The 18,611-nt window shown below is 43.2% G+C and overlaps 1 protein-coding gene across 1 annotated transcript in view; it reads left to right on the plus strand.

Moving 5' to 3' along the window:
• Window positions 1-12,237: 12,237 nt before the first annotated feature.
• Window positions 12,238-18,611, plus strand: part of LOC128641152 (putative ferric-chelate reductase 1) — a 65,196-nt gene continuing 58,822 nt past the window's right edge. The window contains exon 1 of the mRNA XM_053693719.1: window positions 12,238-12,553. Within this exon, the coding sequence (XP_053549694.1) occupies window positions 12,355-12,553 (199 nt within the window). The 5' untranslated portion in view covers window positions 12,238-12,354. The remainder of the gene's footprint in view (window positions 12,554-18,611) is intronic.

The raw sequence follows: 18,611 nt of genomic DNA on the forward strand, positions 1-18,611 counted from the left end.
TCTGGTTTTCAGACCTGGCGGAGATGTGTTTCTTTAACCTTGGTGGTTGTTCCTGAGAGAGGACCTTCTAATTCAGGGTCCTTTTTTTTCATACAACTTTGTTTTCTGTTTGGAGATTTCTGATTAGAGTCTGCTTAGTTCTTTCTAAGCGTGGTTTTTCTGAATCGGTCATTAGACCATGATTCAGGTTCTCAATATGGCGTAATTTCCCCGAATGGTGTGAATCCATGGACTACTCTTGGAAGTAGGGTCAGGATTCCTAGGGGTTTTGCCCTTCTCCAGGACGGTTTGTCAGTCAGTTCTCTGATGGGTCAGATATCTGCGTTATTTTTTTTTACACAAGTGTTTGGCGGATTTGCCAGACATGTATCCTTTTTGTCAAATAATAGTTAGTAGCTTCTTTTGGAGCTTTAACCTTGTTTTAAGGTTTTGCAGCATGCTCAGTTTGAGCCTTAGCATTACATAGATTTTAAATCTTCTTTTTTTTTTGGAATTTTTCCTTTTTGCTATCTTCTGCTAGGAGAGTTTAGGTTCTCTTGGCTTTGCAGTGTGAATCGCTTTATCTTGTTTCGAATAAGGCATTTTTTTTATCCTAAGTGGAATTATTGTTTGGGAATTGTTGTTCCCTCTCTCTATCCTCATTCTTTGGATGTTGTGCGGGCTAATATTTTTTCTTGTGTTTTTGTTTGTTTTCTTTGTATCAGAAAGCTACTGCTACTTCTCTTTTCTCTGGTTGAGAAGTTTTTTTTTTGTTTTTGTTTTTAAATATATTTTTTATTTGAGGTTCATTTAAAGGCATACATCACATAGATAAATCCGTACATCACATGAAATAAAATATCAGTTTTACAAAGAGTACAAACATTAAAAAAAGAATTCTAGGAGATGCCATGTGAACATTATGGAAATGGAATGCCAATCTTCTAGTAGCCCTCTAAATGGCACTGTAGGTCACTCTTGGACCGTCAAATATAGCCGAAAATATGAAAGCAAAAGGAGGTGGTTTTGACCTTAGGTGACCACTTATGGATCTCAAATGATAAACCTCATTTTTATATATCTTATATCATATATAACTAATAAACTGAAAACATCTTTCACATAACTCTAAAGGCCTCTATTGGGCCTAACCTAGGCAATAACTCAAGGTAAGAAAGAAAAAATTATGTAGCGTATTCGATTTGTAGGTAATAGTGAAAAATTATAGGGGTGCGGCATAGACTAGATAAGCCGCAAATTTAGCCCTCCTAGACTGGGAGGTATATTATAGATGAAATGGCAGGACTACTAAGCTACAAAATATGGGGAAAACTGGACGCTCTAGGGTCAGTTATAGAAATGCACTATGTAGACATTATAATATAGGCATAATTTGCTAAAGGCGAGTGTTTAGCACAAATATGTCTTGTAAAGCTGGACTGAGAGGTTCTTGTCTAACATGTGGGGAGTCCTTTGCTGAGCAGACTGAAATTTAATGTGAGGGGGAAGCTTATAGTCTGAGTGTAATTAGTTTTGTCTGGGGGCGTCAATGAATTATACTAGCCTATACCTCTTGCGAAGGGCAGGGCTATGTTCTGAGGAGTGCCTGCATAATATATTGGAGTTATCAGTTTTCTGCTTTACCCATTTTCTTTATTCCCTACTACCATCCTGTGAGTGTTGTATAGGGTAGTCTTTGACTAACGGGGTAGGGGACTTAAGACAATTTTTGAATGTCAAGGAGCTATTATTGTTTAGGCTTGAAGTAAATAATAAGGTATATAACTCACCTATTATCAAAGGATATACCTCAAAATGTGTGAGCTCATAGTATAGTAGGTCTATAACATAACTACTGACATTTTATAAATTTAGTGCACATGGTTTGACCCGTCGGATAAGCCTGAGTCCATACTCTATGCTACTCAGACCACATTTCTCTTTCGCCTCTACAGCTATAATGCTCAGTACGCCACGCTACCTCGGCCGCTGGCAGCGCAGCGGAATGCCTGGCAGTTAGAATATTTGTGAACCGCGAGGGCAATACTCTTATTTGTTAAATGAATCAGGCTTATGTTAATGTATGCTATCTAGGCAGTGATATGTCTCTAGGATTGACTAAGTGATAAACCTCAGTTTTAATTTCCAAGAGCTGACGCTATATTTTGGACCCCTCTTTTATTCGAACAATATTTATGCACTAATGCTAAACCATATCGGGGGGGAGACTAGAACTATGTATAATATGCATATACAAGTCTGCTGGCGAAACCCATGAAATAGTTTACATGAAGGTATCACTAAATCCATGTATACGTTATGCTTATGACGGGAATTGCTTATAGGATAGGTGGAGTCTTGCTTAGGGATAGCAGTGTGTTACGGTTAAGTAATAGCTTGCCCTGTAAAAAGATGGCCACACCCGCCCCTCACATAAACTGACCATTAAAAAAAAGAAAAGAGAAAAAAAAAAACAACATCAAAGTTAGCAAAGAGGAAACTCAAACTAAATAATAGCATAAAAACTTTAGAAGTGACAACATGAGAGTCTCAACTTAAATTTGTGCATAGGCATCCAGTGAAGTCTGTCAAAAGTCTGAGAAGACATAATTAGAAGATAAGATCTTGTGTCTCTTACAGAGATTAACCAATTCCAATTTTAATGCGCTGTGATAAAGTGTCCAACCATGGGATCAGACTTTTTTGAGCTCCCTGGAAATTATTTTGTGGAAGATATCTCCTGGCGTAGGGGTTCTTTGGGACAGTGATGTCCTTTATCTGAAGCACATGTGGATGTTTCCCGATCTGCGACAGACCAGGGTCTCTGTCTTGAGTACTCATCTTTATGAGCTGCAAAATCTCTCCACTCTTTGTATAGGGGGCCCTCCCCACCACCAACAGTCCAGTACAGCCTCTTAAAGTATAATGTTGCCCACATACCCCTAAACCCAGGGGGTTGAACTGCAGAGGTTTACCTGGAGCCTTCGTATGAGAGCACTGTCTTACTATTATGTGGGCCAAGCCTGTTGATATCCTCTGTGGAATGCACTGGTCTGTAGCGAGACTCTGCAACGCAGCAGCAGCATGGGTCGTGGAGCATCGAGCGGGAGGACGTTCCGGTTTCACTGTCAGCTTCGTGTGGGGAGTATTGACGCCCAACAACTGAGAGCACTTAGTAGATTCTCTGGGTAGGATAGGATGGTAAGCTGAGGCAACATAGAGCAGCGCGCCAAGATCCTTCTGTAGTTTCACATAAGATTGAGTGATCGCGGACCTTACTGCGCACTCCCACGTGTCCACAGCCTGCAAAAGATCCATGTTATGTCCGTTAAGCTCTTCTCTCCTTCAGCACCGGTATTAACAGTGGTGCGATGCAGATAAGGTTATAATGAGTCCTTGGTGAAAATGTGAACCCTAGAGCGAATTAAACCTGCTACCCCCGGGAAGCCGGGAGTGGGGGGGTGGTGCTGTAAACAATCGTTTTTTCTTCAGGCCGCCATTTGAGCCGCTATCTTCTTATAGGCAATAAAGTTTGTAGTGGTTAGAGGAAAGATGACCTCGGTTGGTATCTGCCTGAGCAGCTAATCTCCCTCTTTCAAAGTATACTTAATAGATGAGGAAAAAAGAATTATATAGAACGATATGCCACAAATGATCTCGGGTCTGTGCAGAGCTTATTTTTTTGCGACTTGCTATGGTGGCTGCTAGGACACGCCCCCCCTGGTTGAGAAGTTTAATTTGTTTGCTTTTCATACTGCAGGGCTGCAGTCTCCTGAGAGAGTTATGGCTCTTTACACGAGGGCTGTCTCTTCTTTTTAGGTTTTCAAAAATGAAGCTTCTGTGTAACAGATTTGCAAGGCTGCAAATTGGTCTTCATTGCAATCTTTTTCTAAATTTTATAAATTTGATCCTTTTGCTTCGGCTGAGGCTTCTTTTGGGAGAAAGGTTATTCAAGCGGTGGTGCCTTCTGTTTAGGTCTGCCTGTCTTGTCCCTCCCTATTCATCGGTGTCCTCTAGCTTGGGTATTGATTCCCAACAGTAATTGATGAAGCTGTGGACTCACCATATCTTAGGAAAGAAAAGAAAATTTTTGCTTACCTGATAAATTTATTTATTTCCGGATTCGGTGAGTCCAAGGCCCTGCCCTTTTATTCCAGTCAGTTGTTTTTTTTTTACTAAACTTCAGACACCTTTACACCTTGTGTTTCTTCCTTTTTCTCCATTTTCCTTTGGTTGAATGACTGGGGGTTGTGGGAAGGGAAGTGATACTTAACAGTTTGACTGCTGGCCATGAGTGGTATTCCCAACAGTAATTGAAGAAACCGTGGACTCACCGTATCCAGAAAGAAATACATTTACAAGGTAAGCATACATTTTCTTTCAGCAAATACTAAGTATCAAACCCCTAGTGGTACCCATGCCATTGCCCTAAGATGGGTTATGCTATAGAGGTTGTAGACTTAAGTGCGAGTGCACAGAGGTGACATTCATTTGTTTTTAGGCATATAAGTTAGTCTGTGGTGTCACTCATCCTCATTGGCTAATCCCCAGGATCCTGATCCTGTTACATTCTACTTTGTATGAAAATGGTAAATAAACGAGTTTGTCTCATCTGTTTAGCTACCAGATTCTGTTAGAGGAAATGTTTAACTTTATTACTATTTAAAGGGACATTCTAGACCCAATACTTCTTTATTACTTATAGTTACATACCAGACAACGATCTATAAGCTTGTAAGAAGTACATGAAACTTTTAGATATTTATTTTAATTAACTGAAAATGGCCACCAAGCTCCACCCACAGCGTTCTTCTTTTCCAGTTAGCCCTTTTCTTGTATGACAGTTTAGCAGTGCACCTTTAATATTTTTCAGTTAGCTATTTCATTAGCACATGTTGAGTGTCCTCAACCAGAGATGCAGGTGACATTTAATGTAGGCGATCCAACATCAGTTCCTGCAAATAGTGATAGTTATTGTGACTTTCTAGTGGCGGTTCTGTTTGCTTTAGACATTTAGAAGCTCTTCAGCATGCCACTCGGTTAGGTATACCGTATAGGTTATACTCTACAAGCTGTATGTCATCATCGTAACGTGCGTTTCATGCCACTCGGTTAGGTATACCGTATACGTTATACTCTACAAGCTGTATGTCATCATCGTAACGTGCGTTTCATGCCACTCGGTTAGGTATCCCGTATAGGTTATACTCTACAAGCTGTATGTCATCATCGTAACGTGCGTTTCACCCCTTCATTGCATCCGTGTTGGCATGCTGAAGAGCTTCTAAACATCTCAATTTTGGACAAGTAGTGAAGTGTTCCAAGGAGCAACTCTGACATAATTGGATTAACTGCCCCATGTGACCTACAGAGGGAGGCAGGGCAGTAACTGCCTGAGACCAGTTGGAACTTATCCCGGCAATGTAACACTTGAAAGTTAGCCCCAGCCGACGTGGGAGTACATGAGGTATGAATGATTTGTGTTGCATTAAGTGGAAACTACTTATAGTAGCTTCAGAAAGTGACAGATCTAACTAAGCACAGAAGATACCTGGGGAGCAGCCTGGTACTGCGGTCACTGCGCCTGTTACAGCGGAACTATATATTATAGCACCTGAATAATGAAGACAAACTGTGTTAGATCTGGGGAGCAGCCTGGTACTGCAGTCACTGCGCCTGTTACAGCGGAACCATATATTATAGCACCTGAATAATAAAGACAAACTGTGTTAGACCTGGGGAGCAGCCTGGTACTGCGGTCACTGCACCTGTTACAGCGGAACCATATATTATAGCACCTGAATAATAAAGACAAACTGTGTTAGACCTGGAGAGCAGCCTGGTACTGCGGTCACTGCACCTGTTACAGCGGAACCGTATATTATAGCACCTGAATAATGAAGACAAACTGTGTTAGACCTGGGGAGCAGCCTGCTACTGCGGTCACTGCACCTGTTACAGCGGAACCGTATATTATAGCACCTGAATAATAAAGACAAACTGTGTTAGACCTGGGGAGCAGCCTGGTACTGCGGTCACTGCACCTGTTACAGCGGAACCATATATTATAGCACCTGAATAATGAAGACAAACTGTGTTAGACCTGGGGAGCAGCCTGGTACTGCGGTCACTGCACCTGTTACAGCGGAACCATATATTATAGCACCTGAATAATGAAGACAAACTGTGTTAGACCTGGGGAGCAGCCTGGTACTGCGGTCACTGCACCTGTTACAGCGGAACCATATATTATAGCACCTGAATAATAAAGACAAACTGTGTTAGACCTGGGGAGCAGCCTGGTACTGCGGTCACTGCACCTGTTACAGCGGAACCATATATTATAGCACCTGAATAATGAAGACAAACTGTGTTAGACCTGGGGAGCAGCCTGGTACTGCGGTCACTGCACCTGTTACAGCGGAACCATATATTATAGCACCTGAATAATGAAGACAAACTGTGTTAGACCTGGGGAGCAGCCTGGTACTGCGGTCACTGCACCTGTTACAGCGGAACCATATATTATAGCACCTGAATAATGAAGACAAACTGTGTTAGACCTGGGGAGCAGCCTGGTACTGCGGTCACTGCACCTGTTACAGCGGAACCATATATTATAGCACCTGAATAATAAAGACAAACTGTGTTAGACCTGGGGAGCAGCCTGGTACTGCGGTCACTGCACCTGTTACAGCGGAACCATATATTATAGCACCTGAATAATGAAGACAAACTGTGTTAGACCTGGGGAGCAGCCTGGTACTGCGGTCACTGCACCTGTTACAGCGGAACCATATATTATAGCACCTGAATAATGAAGACAAACTGTGTTAGACCTGGGGAGCAGCCTGGTACTGCGGTCACTGCACCTGTTACAGCGGAACCATATATTATAGCACCTGAATAATGAAGACAAACTGTGTTAGACCTGGGGAGCAGCCTGGTACTGCGGTCACTGCACCTGTTACAGCGGAACCATATATTATAGCACCTGAATAATGAAGACAAACTGTGTTAGACCTGGGGAGCAGCCTGGTACTGCGGTCACTGCACCTGTTACAGCGGAACCATATATTATAGCACCTGAATAATGAAGACAAACTGTGTTAGACCTGGGGAGCAGCCTGGTACTGCGGTCACTGCACCTGTTACAGCGGAACCATATATTATAGCACCTGAATAATAAAGACAAACTGTGTTAGACCTGGGGAGCAGCCTGGTACTGCGGTCACTGCACCTGTTACAGCGGAACCATATATTATAGCACCTGAATAATGAAGACAAACTGTGTTAGACCTGGGGAGCAGCCTGGTACTGCGGTCACTGCACCTGTTACAGCGGAACCATATATTATAGCACCTGAATAATGAAGACAAACTGTGTTAGACCTGGGGAGCAGCCTGGTACTGCGGTCACTGCACCTGTTACAGCGGAACCATATATTATAGCACCTGAATAATAAAGACAAACTGTGTTAGACCTGGGGAGCAGCCTGGTACTGCGGTCACTGCACCTGTTACAGCGGAACCATATATTATAGCACCTGAATAATAAAGACAAACTGTGTTAGACCTGGGGAGCAGCCTGGTACTGCGGTCACTGCACCTGTTACAGCGGAACCTATATATTATAGCACCTGAATAATAAAGACAAACTGTGTTAGACCTGGGGAGCAGCCTGGTACTGCGGTCACTGCACCTGTTACAGCGGAACCATATATTATAGCACCTGAATAATAAAGACAAACTGTGTTAGACCTGGGGAGCAGCCTGGTACTGCGGTCACTGCACCTGTTACAGCGGAACCATATATTATAGCACCTGAATAATAAAGACAAACTGTGTTAGACCTGGGGAGCAGCCTGGTACTGCGGTCACTGCACCTGTTACAGCGGAACCATATATTATAGCTCCTGAATAATAAAGACAAACTGTGTTAGACCTGGGGAGCAGCCTGGTACTGCGGTCACTGCACCTGTTACAGCGGAACCATATATTATAGCACCTGAATAATAAAGACAAACTGTGTTAGACCTGGGGAGCAGCCTGGTACTGCGGTCACTGCACCTGTTACAGCGGAACTATATATTATAGCTCCTGAATAATAAAGACAAACTGTGTTACACCTGGGGAGCAGCCTGGTACTGCGGTCACTGCACCTGTTACAGCGGAACTATATATTATAGCACCTGAATAATAAAGACAAACTGTGTTAGACCTGGGGAGCAGCCTGGTACTGCGGTCACTGCACCTGTTACAGCGGAACCATATATTATAGCACCTGAATAATGAAGACAAACTGTGTTAGACCTGGGGAGCAGCCTGGTACTGCGGTCACTGCACCTGTTACAGCGGAACCGTATATTATAGCACCTGAATAATGAAGACAAACTGTGTTACACCTGGGGAGCAGCCTGGTACTGCGGTCACTGCACCTGTTACAGCGGAACCAGTATATTATAGCTCCTGAATAATAAAGACAAACTATCAGCTAGATTACGAATTTTGTGTTATGAGTGAAAAAAACTTCATAACGCTGCTTTTTCACTACCGCTGCAATTACGAGTCTTGCAGGTACAGCTGTACCGCACACTTTTTTTATTTTACAGTTAAGTTTGTATTTATTTTTACTAGGTAGACTAGTTAGTAACTTTTAGTTAGTTAACTATTTACTAACTACCTAGTTAAAATAAATACAAATTTACCTGTAAAATAAAACCTAACCTGTCTTACACTCACTCCTAACATTACAATACAATGATATAAATTACATTAATTAAATACAATTATCTAAATTACAAAAAATAATAAACTGTAAATTACATAAAAAATAAACACTAAATTACACAAAATAAAAAAGAAATTATAAAATATTTAAACTAATTACACCTAATCTAATAGCCCTATCAAAATAAAAAAGCCCCCCCCCAAAATAAAAAAAACCATAGCCTAAACTAAACTGCCAATAGCCCTTAAAAGGGCCTTTTGCGAGGCATTGCCCCAAAGAAATCAGCTCTTACCTGTAAAAAAAAATACAAACACCCCCCCAACAGTGAAACCCATCACCCACACCAAAAAAAAACAAATAAAATCCTATCTAAAAAAAACTAAGCTCCTTATTGCCCTGAAAAGGGCATTTGGATGGGCATTGCCCTTAAAAGGGCATTTAGCTCTTTTACATTGCCCAAAGACCCTAATCTAAAAATAAAACCCACCCAATAAACCCTTAAGAAAAAACTAATACTAACCCCCAAAGATCCACTTACAGTTTTTGAAGACCGGACATCCATCCTCATCAAGACAGGAGAAGTCTTCATCCAAGCAGCAAGAAGTGGTCCTCCAGGCAGGCAGAAGTCTTCTTCCAGACGGCATCTTCCATCTTCATCCTTCCGACACGTAGCAGGTCCATCTTCAAGACATCCGGCGTGGTGTATCCTCTTCTGATGAGGGCAAATGAAGAATGAAGGTTCCTTTTTGATACTTCATCCAAGATGGCGTCCCTTGAATTCCGATTGGCTGATAGAATTCTATCAGCCAATCGGAATTGAAGTTGAAAAAAATCCTATTGGCTACACAGTATAACATAACACTATAACACAGTATAAAATAACACTATAACACAGTATAAAATAACACTATAACACAGTATAACATAACACTATAATACAATAAAATAACACTGTAACACAGTATAACATAAAATAACACCTGTGATCTAATTCCAAACAGAACCAACCTCCCTCAGCATGTTCCAGTGTACATATACGCATCACTTCCAGCTGGATATTACTCCTCAGGTAAAGGAGTCCAGGTGGACCTAGCTGTGGTTGGTTTGATCAGCTTCATAAACTGTACACATATAGAGTGGGTTGTGTATAACCCAAAGTATCTGGAACTGTTGTCATCTGGTGCAATTTGCTATGTTTGTGATGCACTGTCCCTTTAAGAGAGTCACTCCTTTAGATTCCGAAAACTGAGTACCAATTTTCCTATTAGGCCGTGTATTTCACAAAGTAAATAGAATGGCACAGAAGTCGGATCCCAAGCAGTAATCTTGATGCTTTCAGCAAACAAACATAAGGTGTCTTTAAATCCAAAAGAGTAATCCCAGTTTGCAAATAAGATCACAAACAGCAGACATGATGTTTAAGTAAATAAAAATTGTATTTAAATCATGAGGGGAGATCAATCACTTTAGATCCCAAATAGTAGTCTTGATGTTTTCAGCAGCATATAAAACTCTAAATCCAAAGATAGGAAAGATTCACAATAAGGAGGTAATCCAACATTCAAGATAGGTTGGAAGTATTAGTAAAAGTCATTTTGTTATGGAAATCTGTCAGCAGACGTGGGTTCAATATGCAGTTGGTTTTCAGCAGAGCAAGACAAGGCAGCTGTAGCGGGTCTCGGTACCCCAGACTGGGTATACCCACTAAAGTCAGCTTCCTCCCACCAAATGCCAACCCATAAACTTCCACTGGATACCTGACGCTATTAGAATAACGGCCGCTGCAAGTTGTTATAGCTACCCCTAAGAACATTAGCCGAGACTGAATGCTTGAGGGTCAAAATAGGAACTGCCTTTTTTGCACAGAAAACACAGCTTTTATACATTTCCAACAAAGGGGGGTAGTCCCCATATAATCAATAGAAACAAATATTATACAATGAGACAAACATCAGACAATGGTTAGTAAAACAAGATTCTAATCACATCCTGACTTACAAAAGGACAATGGATGACTCACACAATAACAGAGACCATTTATACCTAGACTAGATATGTAGACATTTAACAGTAGGAGGTTGCAATCAGCTCAAACATTCTGAGTCTCTGAGTCTAGGGTGGGGGGGGGGGGGGGTTGGAGCAGGCAATGCTGGATTGGGCTGTCATCTTATACTACAACAAAACACAGGGACCAAAACTCTGTTTCAGGGCCCTCCAGTTCTCATAGTCTCTGGGAATTAATGGGGTAAACCTGCATCCAGGGTAAAAGTACTCCAAATGTACACTGGGCACCTGTCTCCCAAATCATAGAATCCCCTCAAGTTCCAGGGTCTATAGTCGGTGGGGAGGAGGCTCACCTACAGTCCTCTCCAAGTACAAAAGTAATGGAAGCTTCCGTTACAACAGCAAACACAATAAATTAACACAACACCTGTTAATGGGAAGAGAATGCATTAAGAAGCATAGGAGAAACACGTAGAGTGTTTTCTAAAAAGGTAAACTTGTTAAAGTGACTGTATCACCATATAATCATAAAGTATCAGAATGTGACAATGTTCTTCTGTTAGACAACTTGTGCATCTCCTTTCTTGGAATTAGAGCAGAATTCCACAGAATGTTAGAGAAGACATGGGTCACACAGTGCGGGTGACAGGTACAATATACTCTTTTAATATGTGCTCCCAGTTTTCACAGCATCTGTCTTGGCACATTAGTCCAGTTCTGAATACACATGTCTTTACCAGTGATGTGAGTTACATTTATATTTCCTGGCCATATATTGCCAATTTATGGGAATATTTTTTTAGTTTCATCCTTTGTTTCCTGCATGGTGTAAAACTTTGCCCAATTCTACTTCAGCAGCTTTTTATACTTCAAAGGAACCAGTAAAGTAGAATACTTGTAACAAGTGCTAGGGATGTGCCCAAACTTGGTGATCTGTAAATTTCACTTAACTACAAAGCAAGTGTTGATGTACACTCTGGGAGTAGCTGTGTTGCTCCCATTCATTAGCTTTTGAGGATTTCATCATGTTATTAGCATTTAAGGACATTTATATTTTACAATTATTGAGTATTATTGTGTGACTGGCAGTGCAACAAGGAGGAAGCTTCACTTTGATTCTTGAGCTGTCTCTGGGACAAAGGCCAGTTACTGATTCCCCAAAGGTAAGTATGGATGGGTGCCTGATAGGCATAAGGACATAATCATAGTTTGGGTGGGTGGGGGGATTAGACATTAAACATTGAGGGCACTAATAATGTGACAGCTATGTCAAACCTGGAGGGAGAGACTATTGGGGGTCACCAACCTTTGCTACTTCTTTCTTTAAATCCTGAATCCATTTACTTCCCTTCTGGGAAGAACAATAGGCTTTATACAAGGGACCTATTGCCCCCAGCACCCTCATGAGCTGCTCCTGGCCTTCAGCATGGTGCACCAGGGGAGGATGTGATGCTGTTTATTGGAATCCAATACCTAAAGAATACTTCCTTTTGCTTGTTGTGTGTCAGGCACTTACTGAGGTCTCAGTAATTCTCAGCCAGATGTGTGATATATCAGGTTCTTCACTGGGTGTTTGCATTTAGGTTCAGACTCAGCTGCATCTGCTACCCAGTCTTGTGATAGAATCCAGTATCCCAGACAATGGCGTCTTCACTCCTGCACATTGTGGTCCTACTGTACATCCTCACCTCATACAGAGTTACATCATTTTCTAATGGAAAAGTCCAGGCAGCCTGCTTCACAATGGAACCCAATCATGGAACCAGAGCCCAAACCAGCCCTGCACCTTACAATGTAACAGTGTCAAAAACTAGCTACACCAATGGCGAGAGACTCACAGGTAACTAAGTGGCAGGATATAGTGGTAAGAAGGAGCGGGACTGGGTATGCTGGGTAAGAAGGAGAGAGACAAGGGATGCTGGGTAAGGAGGAGAGGGGTAAGGGATGCTGTGTAAGGAGGAGAGGGGTAAGGTATGCTGGGTAAGAAGGAGAGAGACAAGGGATGCTGTGTAAGGAGGAGAGGGGTAAGGTATGCTGGGTAAGAAGGAGAGAGACAAGGGATGCTGTGTAAGGAGGAGAGGGGTAAGGGATGCTGGGTAAGCAGGAGAGGGGGGCTGGGTTAGCAAGAGAGGAAGGAGTGGGGGATCCTGAGTAAGAAGGAGAGGGGCACGGGGTTCTAGTTTGGAGAAGGGCAGGGGATGCTTGATACTCTTACGTTTGTCTCCCTTCATATGTATCTCTCACGCCTGTCACATGACTGTCTCTTCTTCACTCGACTCTCTTTCCTATCACATGGCTGTCTCTGTCTTGAAACATGACTGTCTCCCTATGTCTCTCTCCTGTCACTTGAATGTCTCCCAATGTCTCTCCTGTCATATGACTGTCTCCCTATGTCTCTCTCTTGTCACATGACTGTCTCCCTATGTCTCTCTCCTGTCACATGACTGTCTCCCTATGTCTCTCCTGTCATATGACTGTCTCCCTATGTCTCTCTCCTGTCACTTGAATGTCTCCCAATGTCTCTCCTGTCATATGACTATATGACTGTCTCCCTATGTCTCTCTCCTGTCACTTGAATGTCTCCCAATGTCTCTCCTGTCATATAACTGTCTCCCTATGTCTCTTTCCTATCACATGAATGTCTCCCTATGTCTCTCCTGTCACATGAATGTCTCCCTTTGTCTCTCCTGTCACATGAATGTCTCCCTATGTCTCTCTCCTGTCACATGAATGTCTCCCTATGTCTCTTTCCTATCACATGACTGTCTCCCTATGTCTCTCCTGTCACATGAATGTCTCCCTTTGTCTCTCCTGTCACATGAATGTCTCCCTATGTCTCTCTCCTATCACATGACTTTCTCCCTATGTCTCTTTCCTATCACATGACTGTCTCCCTATGTCTCTTTCCTATCACATGAATGTCTCCCAATGTCTCTCCTGTCATATGACTGTCTCCCTATGTCTCTTTCCTATCACATGAATGTCTCCCAATGTCTCTCCTGTCACATTAATGTCTCCCTATGTCTCTCTCCTGTCACTTGAATGTCTCCCAATGTCTCTCCTGTCACATGAATGTCTCCCTATGTCTCTTTCCTGTCACATGAATGTCTCCCTATGTCTCTCCTGTCACATGAATGTCTCCCCATGTCTCTCTCCTGTCACAGGACTGTCTTCCTATGTCTCTTTCCTGTCACATGAATGTCTCCCTATGTCTCTCCTGTCACATGAATGTCTCCCTATGTCTCTCCTGTCACATGAATGTCTCCCTATGTCTCTCTCCTGTCACATGAATGTCTCCCTATGTCTCTCTCCTGTCACATGAATGTCTCCCTATGTCTCTCCTGTCACATGAATGTCTCCCTATGTCTCTCTTCTGTCACATGACTGTCTCCCTATGTCTCTCTCCTGTCACATGAATGTCTCCCTATGTCTCTCTCCTGTCACATGAATGTCTCCCTATGTCTCTCTCCTGTCACATGACTGTCTCCCTATGTCTCTCCTGTCACATGAATGTCTCCCTATGTCTCTCCTGTCACATGACTATCTCCCTATGTCTCTCTCCTGTCACATGACTGTCTCCCTATGTCTCTCTCCTGTCACATGAATGTCTCCCTATGTCTCTCCTGTCACATGAATGTCTCCCTATGTCTCTCTCCTGTCACATGAATGTCTCCCTATGTCTCTCCTGTCACATGAATGTCTCCCTATGTCTCTCTCCTGTCACATGAATGTCTCCCTATGTCTCTCTCCTGTCACAGGACTGTCTCCCTATGTCTCTCTCCTGTCACATGAATGTCTCCCTATGTCTCTCTCCTGTCACAGGACTATCTCCCTATGTCTCTCTCCTGTCACATGATTATCTCCCTATGTCTCTCTCCTGTCACATGACTGTCTCCCTATGTCTCTTTCCTGTCACATGACTATCTCCCTATGTCTCTCTCCTGTCACATGCCTGTCTCCCTATGTCTCTCTCCTGTCACAGGACTGTCTCCCTATGTCTCTCTCATGTCACATGACTGTCTCCCTATGTCTCTCTCCTGTCACATGAATGTCTCCCTATGTCTTTCTCCTGTCACATGACTGTCTCCCTATGTCTCTCTCCTGTCACATGAATGTCTCCCTATGTCTCTCCTGTCACATGAATGTCTCCCTATCTCTCTCTCCTGTCACTTGAATGTCTCCCTTTGTCTCTCCTGTCACATGACTGTCTCCCTATGTCTCTCTCCTGTCACATGACTATCTCCCTATGTCTCTCTCTTGTCACATGACTGTCTCCCTATGTCTCTCCTGTCACATGACTGTCTCCCTTTGTCTCTCCTGTCACATGACTGTCTTCCTATGTCTCTCTCCTGTCACATGAATGTCACCCTATGTCTCTCTCCTGTCACAGGACTGTCTTCCTATGTCTCTCTCCTGTCACAGGACTGTCTTCCTATGTCTCTCTCCTGTCACAGGACTGTCTTCCTATGTCTCTCTCCTGTCACATGACTGTCTCCCTTTCATATGATTCTCTCCTGTCACATAACTATCTTCCTATGTCTCTCTCCTGTCACATGAATGTCTCTCTCCTGTCACATGACTGTCTCCCTTTCATATGATTCTCTCCTGTCACATGACTATCTTCCTATGTCTCTCTCCTGTCACATGAATGTCTCTCTCCTGTCACATGACTGTCTCCCTTTCATATGATTCTCTCCTGTCACATGACTGTCTCCCTTTCATATGATTCTCTCCTGTCACATGACTATCTTCCTATGTCTCTCTCCTGTCACATGAATGTCTCTCTCCTGTCACATGACTGTCTCCCTTTCATATGATTCTCTCCTGTCACATGACTGTCTCCCTTTCATATGATTCTCTCCTGTCACATGACTGTCTCCCTATATCTCTCTCCTGTCACATGACTATCTCCCTATGTCTCTCTCTTGTCACATGACTGTCTCCCTATGTCTCTCCTGTCACATGACTGTCTCCCTTTGTCTCTCCTGTCACATGACTGTCTTCCTATGTCTCTCTCCTGTCACATGAATGTCACCCTATGTCTCTCTCCTGTCACAGGACTGTCTTCCTATGTCTCTCTCCTGTCACAGGACTGTCTTCCTATGTCTCTCTCCTGTCACAGGACTGTCTTCCTATGTCTCTCTCCTGTCACATGACTGTCTCCCTTTCATATGATTCTCTCCTGTCACATAACTATCTTCCTATGTCTCTCTCCTGTCACATGAATGTCTCTCTCCTGTCACATGACTGTCTCCCTTTCATATGATTCTCTCCTGTCACATGACTATCTTCCTATGTCTCTCTCCTGTCACATGAATGTCTCTCTCCTGTCACATGACTGTCTCCCTTTCATATGATTCTCTCCTGTCACATGACTGTCTCCCTTTCATATGATTCTCTCCTGTCACATGACTGTCTCCCTTTCATATGATTCTCTCCTGTCACATGACTGTCTCCCTTTCATATGATTCTCTCCTGTCACATGACTGTCTCCCTTTGTCCCACAGTCAAAGTAAAGTCAGACCAGCACATACACCTGTGAGCAGGAAATCCTCAAGAGCTACTGTCAAGCTCAAATCCAAGGAATACAGCAAATAAAGAGAGGATATTCCCATAGATAAAATCCCTTTATTCCATCAAGTATAGGAGTACAGATTCACAAGAATGAATTTCCTCTCTTTATTTTCTGTCTCCCGATGTCTCTCTCCTGTCACATGATTGTCTCCCTTTCATATCATTCTCTCCTGTCAGATGACTGTCTCCCTATGTCTCTCTCCTGTCACATGACTGTCTCCCTATGTCTCTCTCCTGTCACATGACTGTCTCCCTATGTCTCTCTCCTGTCACATGACTATCTCCCTATGTCTCTCTCCTGTCACATGACTTTCTCCCTATGCCTCTCTCCTGTCACATGACTATCTCCCTATGTCTCTCTCCTGTCACATGACTTTCTCCCTATGTCTCTCTCCTGTCACATGAATGTCTCCCTATGTCTCTCTCCTGTCACATGACTATCTCCCTATGTCTCTCTTCTGTCACATGACTATCTCCCTATGTCTCTCTTCTGTCACATGACTATCTCCCTATGTCTCTCTCCTGTCACATGACTTTCTCCCTATGTCTCTCTCCTGTCACATGAATGTCTCCCTATGTCTCTCTCCTGTCACATGACTATCTCCCTATGTCTCTCTCCTGTCACATGAATGTCTCTCTCCTGTCACATGACTGTCTCCCTTTCATATGATTCTCTCCTGTCACATGACTGTCTCCCTTTCATATGATTCTCTCCTGTCACATGACTGTCTCCCTTTCATATGATTCTCTCCTGTCACATGACTGTCTCCCTTTCATATGATTCTCTCCTGTCACATGACTGTCTCCCTTTGTCCCACAGTCAAAGTAAAGTCAGACCAGCACATACACCTGTGAGCAGGAAATCCTCAAGAGCTACTGTCAAGCTCAAATCCAAGGAATACAGCAAATAAAGAGAGGATATTCCCATAGATAAAATCCCTTTATTCCATCAAGTATAGGAGTACAGATTCACAAGAATGAATTTCCTCTCTTTATTTTCTGTCTCCCGATGTCTCTCTCCTGTCACATGATTGTCTCCCTTTCATATCATTCTCTCCTGTCAGATGACTGTCTCCCTATGTCTCTCTCCTGTCACATGACTATCTCCCTATGTCTCTCTTCTGTCACATGACTGTCTCCCTATGTCTCTCTCCTGTCACATGACTGTCTCCCTATGTCTCTCTCCTGTCACATGACTATCTCCCTATGTCTCTCTCCTGTCACATGACTTTCTCCCTATGTCTCTCTCCTGTCACATGACTATCTCCCTATGTCTCTCTCCTGTCACATGACTTTCTCCCTATGTCTCTCTCCTGTCACATGAATGTCTCCCTATGTCTCTCTCCTGTCACATGACTATCTCCCTATGTCTCTCTTCTGTCACATGACTATCTCCCTATGTCTCTCTCCTGTCACATGACTGTCTCCCTATGTCTCTTTCCTGTCACATGACTGTCTCCCTATGTCTCTCTCCTGTCACATGACTATCTCCCTATGTCTCTCTTCTGTCACATGACTGTCTCCCTATATCTCTCTCCTGTCACATGACTGTCTCCCTATATCTCTCTCCTGTCACATGACTGTCTCCCTATGTCTCTCTCCTGTCACATGACTGTCTCCCTATGTCTCTCCTGTCATATGACTGTCTCCCTATGTCTCTCTCCTGTCACTTGAATGTCTCCCAATGTCTCTCCTGTCATATGACTGTCTCCCTATGTCTCTCTCTTGTCACATGACTGTCTCCCTATGTCTCTCTCCTGTCACATGACTGTCTCCCTATGTCTCTCCTGTCATATGACTGTCTCCCTATGTCTCTCTCCTGTCACTTGAATGTCTCCCAATGTCTCTCCTGTCATATGACTGTCTCCCTATGTCTCTCTCCTGTCACTTGAATGTCTCCCAATGTCTCTCCTGTCATATAACTGTCTCCCTATGTCTCTTTCCTATCACATGAATGTCTCCCTATGTCTCTCCTGTCACATGAATGTCTCCCTTTGTCTCTCCTGTCACATGAATGTCTCCCTATGTCTCTCTCCTGTCACATGAATGTCTCCCTATGTCTCTTTCCTATCACATGACTGTCTCCCTATGTCTCTCCTGTCACATTAATGTCTCCCTTTGTCTCTCCTGTCACATGAATGTCTCCCTATGTCTCTCTCCTATCACATGACTTTCTCCCTATGTCTCTTTCCTATCACATGACTGTCTCCCTATGTCTCTTTCCTATCACATGAATGTCTCCCAATGTCTCTCCTGTCATATGACTGTCTCCCTATGTCTCTTTCCTATCACATGAATGTCTCCCAATGTCTCTCCTGTCACAT

This window comes from Bombina bombina, chromosome 10 (assembly GCF_027579735.1).
Source record: "Bombina bombina isolate aBomBom1 chromosome 10, aBomBom1.pri, whole genome shotgun sequence".
Lineage (NCBI taxonomy): Eukaryota > Metazoa > Chordata > Amphibia > Anura > Bombinatoridae > Bombina > Bombina bombina.